The sequence below is a fragment of the Bacillus rossius genome, chromosome 2, assembly GCF_032445375.1.
Source record: "Bacillus rossius redtenbacheri isolate Brsri chromosome 2, Brsri_v3, whole genome shotgun sequence".
Taxonomy (NCBI): Eukaryota; Metazoa; Arthropoda; class Insecta; order Phasmatodea; family Bacillidae; genus Bacillus; species Bacillus rossius.
Window position 1 is genome coordinate 988,399 of NC_086331.1, and position 10,762 is coordinate 999,160.

Below are 10,762 nucleotides of genomic sequence, written 5' to 3' on the forward strand. Positions count from 1 at the left end.
TACAATCCTGGCTACACCCCTTAAGACATCACACACACAAGCAATGTTCCTGCAGCACTGGCTTCTCGTCTTCAGTAAAATTATGGGTATTCTTGTTTGACTAAGTTAAGTGAAATATTGTCTGTAACACTACTTTATGGACTATTAATTTAATTTCAAACAGTGGCAAGAAAATTTTTCCTTTTTTCTTTTGAATATGAGAATCACTTTGTTGTCCAGATATAGCAGTACAGTTCTTGTCAAATCCTCAAAGTAGGCTTCACATACTCTTTGCTTCTTCCCAAATCAAAACTTTAAAAATATAACCAAATTTTAAACCGCTTTTTAGTATACACATGATGCAATCTGCTCTTTCAAAGTATATTCAACAAAACTTTTTTTTTTTTTTTGAAATGGCAATATTTCAACTAAATCATTCTTAAACTGAATCTCCTTAATGTATATTAAATGATTAAGTAGTGGAGGTCAAGTATAATTCATATTAGTAGGGAAATATTTTTGTGTATCCTATACATTTGACCAGTAGGAAGTTCCTTCTCATTGTGGTTTTCCATATTGGGCATCCATCTACTTAATAAACTACCTCTAAAAGATACAAACAACAAAAATTTCTTCTAATAGTTACTGTCAAACTCCTGGTAAGCACCATTGTCTGAGACAATGGCATCCAAGGCTATAGTTCAAAACCAAAGCAGCTGAACTTTCAATGTTTCCGCAAGTTGGCCATCTTAACACCATCACAGACATTAGGCTGGAGATGTGTTTATGCTATTACTACAAAATTTATTTGTTTCTTAAACTTGCCCAATAAATGATCATCTCTGACCGTTAATCCGAACTTGCAGTTTTTTAAATGACGAGAAACATTCAGTGTATTGTGACTGTATCGTGCCAGTATTAAAGTTTAATTTTCACACACATGCTAGTCATTTTGTACCGATAAAATAGTTTTCCATAAAAATTACAGGAACTTGGTCTTCAATATTCAGATAACCACTCATCTCCAATTTATTTGTCTATTTTTGACAAGCTTCAGAAGAACAACTAGAAATATAACTACACAAATTAAATGTGCACACAAGTGCATTTTCCTAAAGTTATCTTCTGCTGAAGTAAAAGCAATTAAGTCTACACTATGCTTATCTTCTGCGAGAGATAATGTAAATGCAAAGTAGTGCAAGCCATGGTCAGCAAATTGCCAATGGCCACAGCCATGTGCACTCTGCGGAAGGTGCAATGAATCTTGACGTAGTGCGGACACTTGACGAGCGAGCCCGGCTTGTACTTGCCGACCTCCATGCCCACTCCGGCCTCTGCTTCGATGGCGTTCTTGACCACGGTGAGCTGGACCAGAGGCGGGGCCAGGTACAGGCGGATCACCAGCTCCAGCAGGAAGCACACGCTCATGGCCATCACCTGTCCACACACGTCACAGTCCTGTATTCTCAGTGCTACTATAGTTTTTTGAAAGCCACATATTTACAATGAGGCTACTTTTATAAAAAAATAAAGCAAATCACATAAAGAAGTAAAACAAACTTAATCACCCTACACTTATATTTTGAAAACTAAGTTGTTTAATCTTACATTTAGATATTTATGAGAGTCATGATTAAAACTGAAATGCTTAAACATTATAAGCATCCATTTATATTAGTTAATACAATTAAATAGTATTAATAAATACTTATTAATTATGCCCCAAAAATAAAACAAATATTTGCCAACTCTAGAAGCTCATAATCGCACATTAAAAGTATAAAAAATTCTTAAAATTGTAAACGAAGCAACACTAGTAGACTCATGCCAATTAAAAAACACAAACTATTGTTTAGCTAATGAAGAAACAAGAACAAAAAAGTGTTAACCCGATTGATTGTTACACTTGTGATTGGGCCCTCTACAAATATATTCCTATGTAGACTTTAAGTAAACTTAGAAATAGTGTGCACAATGGTTAAGGGTTAAGGGAACAACTTAAATTGTAATTCTATGCAGAAAACTAAAAAATTTAAACTGTTTTCATTACACACACCTAATTTTCTGCTCATCAAATGTGAGATATATGTCTCCAAAGTAGGCTGTGAAGGAAATTCAGTTGTTTTTTTATCAAAATGAACTCATGCTAACATTTAGGTTTGTGTGGAACAGAATTTTGAACATACTTAGATTTAAAATGCCCTTGTCACTAGAAACCATGAATTATCCTACTAAGTATCATTTATCTAGTGTTAAGGTTAAAATGTCAGATATTTTGACAAACTATAATTATTTTTCAATCCCACTTACAAGGGTGTGTCCAGGGCAGTCATTGGGATTGGGGCTGAGGGAGTAGGGGGGGGGGGGGGGAAATGCGGAAAAGTAAATTAAGGAGCAAGGAGCTGTGGTTAGAGAAATTTTGTAGTTAATTCTCACAATCTATTAAAAATTATTATATTTCATAACTTATGTTCATCCTTATGTTATTGTTTATATCAGTAGATCCCTCGTAAGGAAATTACTGGCATAATAAGTTAAAAAAATATAGCACCTGACCTATTAATTTGTACAATTTACCCTGTTATTAAGTCTACATGTTTAAGCACTTAAAAACTTCTTAATATGTATTTACTGTATTGTATGGTGCCATGTAAGCGATGGATATGACCTTGCACCCTTAGCTTTATCCCTAGTTTGAACTTATTTACAGGCAAAAATAAAATAAATAAAGTCTCAATAAAAAGAAAACACAAGAGGAGCTGGGATTTTCAAGGTCGCTTACTGCAGTCCCTGCATGTTTTTATCATTTTATAAATTATTTCTTCACAAATCAAACACGGTCATGTGACAAAGTAGTTCTTAACCGGAGTAACTTATTTTCACTATGTATTTCTAAAGCTTGGCTTCCAATAAGTAATTTTCTAATTCTGAACACAATCTTTTTTGAATATGGAGCCGAGCAACATTAGAAAATTTGAAGGCTGCAACTCTAGTATTTCATCTGTATATGTTCCAAATTTGTAAAACTTGAAAGAAATGAGTTCAGAAGAAAAGGTTATTTTTAGAGTACCTATCTCATAAATTTTACAAGATGTTAGTTTAACAGATAATGCTTTCTCAGTGCTGAACACAATCCAAATTTCAAATTTAAAGCAGGTTATTTAACTGTTGTATATTTGGGCCAAAATCCATACTTCTGTAAAACTTTTTTGATAAAAATTTTTTTAATTGACCATCATAATTTGTAGTATTATTTTCACTTGGATGAGCCACTTCCAAACCAAAATTTTGGTTGTACTAATGGTCGCACTTGTTTATTTTGTGTACAAATGTGTGTGGAATAAATATCTTCTGGTTGCAAGAAATTACACAAAATAAAAACCAATTATTTTCTAATTCTATTAACTAAAATCTGTTAACATGCAGACAATATCCAACAATGTAACCTGACAGATGTATGAAAATTTAATAAAAAAAACTTTGCCTACGTTTATGTGAAACAAGAGGAAATAAATAGTGTAAATTTGCCATAAGTGGTATCGAAAATAACATACTTTCATAAATTATTGAACAACACCACAACTGAAATTTTTATGGACAATATATATAGTTCATAGCAGCTGTCCAGGCTGTGTAAATTCTTTTTTTATAACATGTTGAATATAATGAAAATAATTGTAATGGACTAACTTAAGTATTATCTCTACAATGTTTTTCAAAGAGGTGAAAGCATTATTTTACTACTAATAAAAATCTAATACTACTATTTGGTTTTAGAAGTTCCGGAATTTATCAAGGTAAAGAATTACAAATAGTAATTGAATTACCTGTAAGCCAATACAACTATTCCACACATGTATTGGATGGTATTTCACAAATATTACTAGTGTCACCAAACTTAGAAAACTGTTCACAGAAAAGTATCTTGGAAACAGAACTTTCTGGACTTCTCCAAAAGTATGCCGAGAAACATTGAAGTACAACGACAAACCTGGAACAAAAATAATAACAATTTAAAACTGTGCTATATGTACACAATAGTGTAAATTTTGTGTACTTCCAGCTAAGTAACAATTAGAAAAATCTATTCTTCGAGTTTCAATAAAAATCTGAAACATGCAAAAAAAACCTAACATTGTGAGCAAAATTGAGCCTGAGAGAATACACACACACACTAGAGCTGTACTGATTAATTCACACAATTTTTAAATTCTCTCGTCGTGGCTTTTCTGTAAATAAAATAATAAAATTCAGATAATACTTTTTCAAACACTTGAAAAGTTCCTCTAGTTACCATAAAAACCGCATTTCTAAATTCCTACTGGTTTCTGAGAAATCATAGTTCATAGGTTGCATTACAATACCTATGCACTGACGCAGCCACCATCATTATTTGTTTTACTGAATGGATCTGTGTGTTTACATTTTGGAGAACTTAAGTCAAATATTGAGAATGGTCAATTAGGTTAGGTTAGCTACATTAAAATACTTTAAAACATTGTGGACGGTTTGTTAGGTTAGTGTGGCTACATTAAAAATACAGTCAAATATTTTTAATGGTTGCTTAGGAATTACCAATTTACAATGTAGCTATCCTGAGCTAATCAACCGTTGACACTTTTTAAAAGTATTTTTGATTTTTTAATGTAGCTCGACTGTTCTCTAATTTCTACATCACATAAGTCTATGCAAGATGAAAAATGACATGGACAACTTTCATGCTCATTTTTATCCTGTAATATGTGCTCCTAAGTTGATAGTGAGCGGTGAACTTCTGAACTATTCAGGACTCGGAATGGACTTGTGTGAATTGGTTTCTGCGCTTCGTAGCAATTCTTAAGCAACCATTAAAGATATTTTTTCAGTTTTTTTAATGTAGCCTCTATAATAACCTAACTAACCGCCCAAATATTCACATAATTTCACAGTGTTTTTAATGTATCTAATCTAACAACAGTCTTTCTATTTTTAAGTATTTTTGATGTATTTAACCTAATCTAAAGGACCAATTATAATATTTACACTGAACATGCATGAACGCCGACTAGGAATGGACGGTTGTGAAATGTTAGGTTTGCAGATCCTGTGATTCTACATACACAAGAACATTAAAAAAATGGTGGTGGCCACATCAATACACATATATTGTAATGTACGCTATAAACAGTGATATCTCAAAAACCATAAGGGATTTATAAACACTGTTTTGAGGGTAAATAGAGGAATGTCTTTAGTGTTTGAAAAAAATATTTTATTTACGGAAAAGCTACGATGTAAGAATATTACCTAAGCTGGTTTTTACAAAATAACTTAACTGTGAGCCAATCATATCACATGCTGGTGGCCTCACAATACTGATTTATTCCTAGTAGGATGGGACCCAGATTTTTCACAAGTAATTGACGTTGCTGTGAAATGGTATGTTACTTCAGGGTATTTCCGTTTCGCCCACCATTTCATTTGATCGCTGCTCCATCCACATTATTTCACCACCTCCCTTCCACCACAAGCCATCTCTAAAACTCAGATGCCGATGAGATGTTCAGTCTCAGTTTATTCGTTCATCATACACGTTTCGTAAAATATGTCCTGTGATCACACAAAACTCACGTGTAACTCAATGCATATGGGAAGAATACTTAGTAGTTTGAAATAATAAAACTCTTGATAAAAGCACTTTAAACATACACAGAATTATATGTGAAGAATATTCAAAGTATTTTTCTTATCAAAATAGAATTTGTTTGCAATACACAATGACAATATTGTTTTGAGATTTCTGGTTACAACATCGAGGTTTTGATTGGGAATAGGCTACTGGATTTTGATAACTGAATTACATTGTTGGAAAGTCTTGTGCAATAAAGTTTATCAGGGTGAAAAAAAAAGCACCTATTTGTAGAAACTGAAGGTCTATGAAATGCTAAGATAACAATTTCTTTATCTTATAAAGAAATGTGCAGTACAGTACAGAGATGTACAGTATGTTACTTCTATAATTTTTCATGAAAAAAAAAAAAAGTTATTTTCATATGTTAGTTCACTTCTTATTGAAAATATAAATAGGCCTAATGATTAACAATCTGAACCATGTTCATAAACCATGCACAGGTCTACATGAAAAATCACGCACATACAAATGTTCTGTACTCAAACTTACCTGAAACAAAGGTCATCCACACTTGGAAGCCAAAATGCATCATGAAACTAGAAAGGTAAATAAGCGAGATAAGGGGCGAGATTTTGATAACATCTGGATTAGCTGCGTCGCCTCCTTGGGGGTACGTGATCATGGCAATCACAGACACAGCGAGGATTGTCACCAGATGAGCCGGCTGCGTCATCTCAAACACCACACTGCACAAAATAATAATTAATAAACACTACAGAGAAGCAATTAATAATGTACTTACTACACAAAATATATTAACTTTTCGTTGTAGTAGTAACTATAAAAATTACATTAATTTACTTACTTTTGTAAGATTTACAAACTACCACCAGACATCATTCGGCTAATGAAAAGTGTTGATTTGTAAATGAAAAGGATGGGCACAATAATTAGCAAGAGGAAGTATGAATTGCTTTTAAAATGTTGATGTAACTGCAAAACTTCTATGGTATATACAGTTTAAAAAACACTAAAAATAGGAAAACATAAGTAAATGTTGCACAGATAACCACAGAAGGCTTCAAAACTATGGAAACTTCAGAACTAGACCTTCACTATGTGAACAACTTTTGTGTAATGCTGGAGGTTAGCCCTGTTGTTGTCAAATCAGCGTGTGATCGGCCAAGGTTAGTAGGTACTGGGCTCCGGTGTTTGCCCATCCTTGCTACAAAAGTGAGGTTCGGTAAGCTATATTATAAATCCTGAGGGCTTATTATGGTTTATAGCCTTGTAGGGCTAATGATGTTAGTTAGATGAAATTACCCTTTCAGGGGGTGTTTTGTTCATTATCAATTCTTTTAAATTTTACTGCATGGAGGCCTAGGAAAAATTACTTTTTAAAAGCATTATGGAGTAATTTTCATTTATTTGTACATTTATCTCCTCTCCTTTGAGTTGGCCAATGAGACAGCACATTGCACCATATAGAGTGGATGAGTGTCCCGCCTGAGGTTTGCTGCTTGGTGCTCGACAAACAAGAATATAACTACTGTTACAATACCAAACCACAGGGAAAACATCTAAGAAGTGTAAAATATAAAAGCCACATGGATTCAGTACATATGCAATAACATTTTGCACTTAAATTTAAAAAAAAATTACAAAGTCTTGGTTTAATTAAATATGAATCTAAACAACGCATTTCATCAATTTTTTTTTGTTGCTACATTTTGAAGATTCACTCATCTGTTAACGTGAAATAACCTCAACCTGTAGTTGTTATGAAACCTGACAAGCATCAGAGAGCATACAGTTTCATGCTCTTGCTCAGTGAACTGAGATGACGACAGAATGCTCTCTCTGACATAAGCAGGAATGTGAGAGCTCGAAAGAGGCCAACTGAGGTGACTAACAGTTCAGTGTCCTAACTTACAAAGAGCACACTCTTATTTATTGTTGACATCGCAGTGTGTACTGCCTCACTGTTCCAACTTACAGAAGAGAACGTGAAATAGTTCATTATTGTGCACAATTCTTATCTCTATGCTCACAACACACACTCACCTACTTTTTTGTAGTCATCTAAGTTTTTAAAGCCTAAACACACTCTTGGGGTATAATGTGGGTTGCCTGCCACTGTTGGTTTCAAGTATAAAATAAATAATTTTTTATAAGGGCATTCTCAACTGTGTTAAATATGTTATAGACAGCTTGAAATGGGTATCTACGTAGTATAGGTATTCATACTACTGGTGCTGTAAATAGGTAGATAGCCTACTGTGAAAAATAATAAATTTTAACGCAGATCAGACACAAAGTACAGCAAAAGGTTGTGTTCTGCCCGTAGCATGCATACTCGTAGCATACCAAGGTAGATGTCCAAATTTGTTAGTGAGTGAGGTAGAGTATGTGAGAGGTAAAGAAAAAATTGAGTGAAGGCCTACCTAACTTTAATGAGACAAGGCAGTCCAAAGGTAATGTTTTATATAGGCATAGGTGGAAGAGCATAGGTGGGGGCATGTGTCCTCCCAGAAGGGTAAAACATGCACTGGATAATACGTCTTCTGAAGTAATCCACAGGTATTATACTAGGTCCAGTCTACCTGTGGCCCCCCACAAGTCATTCCTGGATATAGGCCTATCAATATCACTTCGAACGAGTACCTACATATCTTTTAAATGTACAAAGGAAAGAGTTCAGATTTCTCTAAGTTCGTGTATTACGGTTGCGGCTGAGAAAATATATTAGTAGTACTGGTATACACACACAAACAACTATACAAGTAATGCTGAATTAAAATTTTAAAGTGCATTTCTTATACTTGCTAATATTGTTAAATTACTTAAGATAAAAAGTATAATTGCTTCACTGTTTTAATGAAGTTGTGTACACAAATTTTAAAAATAAAAATAACGTTTTATTGTTAACAGATAAATGCTGGGACGGCAGTTATGTAGTTGTTGCGCTCTGAATACACGCGCACGTGCGAGTTTGAAATCTGTAATGGCGCCAATATAATTTCTTAACCAGGTTAAACATATGGGAAAATACGGAAACTTCTCACGGCTGTTAACTACACAAATGTCAAGTATGTACCATACCAAATTCCATACATTTACGGGCCATGTCATGTAAAATCCGTGATGTATGGTGAGTACACGACTAAGATAACCGGCTTCGTCGTGAAAACGATTAACTGCAAATTACTAATTTCTTAACGTTTTCAGTCCAGTACTAACAAGAACAAACATGCAACAGCCGACATTCACATAATAATATTTCGTAATAGCAAAAATACTCACCGATATGTTTTCATCTCTTCAAATCTGCCCATTATTTTCGTCAGCGTGTTGACCATTTTGCGATACTTCATCACAGTAATTGCCAATAAATCAGGCTGAATCTTCATGTCTTTATTTTTGACTTCCACACACATGTCTTCCGTACACTGAGCAAAATTCTTTTTTAACAGCTTAACGTTAGGTCTTTTTGGTTTCCGATTAATCAGATCATTGGTTTCGGTATTACTACTGTCTATATCAGCTAAGGATCTGGCGCACATATTTCCGCAGAAAAAATAACAGTTCTAAACACTTAACGATGCTGACAGACCACTTAACACTAACTTATTGTCATTCGACGCGTCTACTAACTTTACAGTTGAGACAGACGCACGAATGACGAGTAACATAAAATATATTTTAAATTTGAAAGGTCTATCTTTCTGATAGACTTTAACTTATCACTTCACGTATGTTGCTTTGTGAACCGAGAAAATAAATAAGTCAGTTCAGTGCATTCGAACCAAGTTTCGTCAGCTACAGCAACACATGGCTCACGTCGACGCGCACTCTTGAAGGAACATCTGTGGCCGGAGCGTAGATTTATATCGTATTGTTCTCCCCACTCCTCTCCGTAACATGGTTTACGTACCTCGTCACATTACTTTGGTACACAAACTTATACTATAATATGGCACTCGGCTTTACAAGCGATAAGTACGGTACCTATACTTCGGAATTACTTGCCCGTTGTGTACTGTTATAGTCCAGGAAACCAAGACTTAAAAAGGCACAAACCTGTGAAAAATTTGTCCAAAGCTGAATTTTTGCACAGTTGTAGATTTGACTATGCTTAATAACATACCGAAAGTTTACCGCTGTAGACCTTGTGCGTATCACCGAAAATTTGCATTTAAGTCCTAGATGACAGCGACTTACATCAGTCCATTAAAATGCTACCCATTTGTACAGTTTTTAATTTAGACTGTCCATAAAACAACCAAAATAATCTTGAGACTCTAATACAGCCACTAATGTTGTAAAAAGCATAAATTGTTAATATTAAAGATATGATATTAAGCGATTAATTCATGACATATTATTTTTTATCTTTGCCACTCAGATAAAAATACTATTTACACCAATTTGAAGAGTCCAATGCGAAAAATGTCCAAATAAATGTTTTTGGTTATACCTTTAGCTTTAAGACAGTATATTTATAAAGAGTCTAACGTAATTAGTTAGCTTATTAAAGCGGCCCGAGCGTTGCAGTGTACTGCGGCCGTACTGATCTCTCACGGCCACCGCCGCGCCGTTCCAGCGCGGCATTGCGACACACTGCGTACCGCGACACTCATTCAACTGGGTCTTACTTAGGGATTACTTTAAACATAGCTAATTCATATGATAGGGTGGATGTTATATGTAATGAGATATGCATTTTTTTTCTTATATGAATGTTTTTTGATACAATAAAATTAACTATAAACGATTTCTGCTTGGAACTTGTAAATGAAAAACTCTAGAGGACCTCTGGTTTTATATCTGCATGGATTTATTATGTTTCAAAAATTTTATTATTAAAAATTATTTTTTTAGCAACAAATTTTTTTTTATTTCTGATACATCGTTTTATTTTAGATCAGAACAATGCAAAATTTTAATGTAGCCTGTATTCGACAAAATGAAAAACTATATATTTACTTCTTTAAAATCAGTTTACTACATAAAAATTGAATAAAACGATACATCGTAAATGTACTCTGAGTTTTTTTTCACTTTTACAACATAATTCCTATAATAATAGGTTTTTTTTCCAGAAAATAAATAAAACACGAGTTGTGTTGTAAAACGTATAGGTAGCATTACATATTCCGTTTTTTTTTAATA

General features: G+C 33.8%; 1 protein-coding gene across 1 annotated transcript; it reads right to left on the reverse strand.

The window, feature by feature from the left end:
- Window positions 1-990: 990 nt before the first annotated feature.
- Window positions 991-9,489, reverse strand: LOC134529014 (transmembrane protein 205). Its single transcript, XM_063362682.1, has 4 exons — window positions 8,894-9,489; window positions 6,140-6,336; window positions 3,807-3,970; window positions 991-1,416 (listed from the first exon to the last, which is right to left on the reverse strand). The coding sequence occupies exons 1-4, from the start codon at window positions 9,151-9,153 to the stop codon at window positions 1,129-1,131; spliced, it is 909 nt and encodes a 302-aa protein (XP_063218752.1). The 5' UTR covers window positions 9,154-9,489; the 3' UTR covers window positions 991-1,128.
- Between the last annotated feature and the right edge of the window lie 1,273 nt (window positions 9,490-10,762).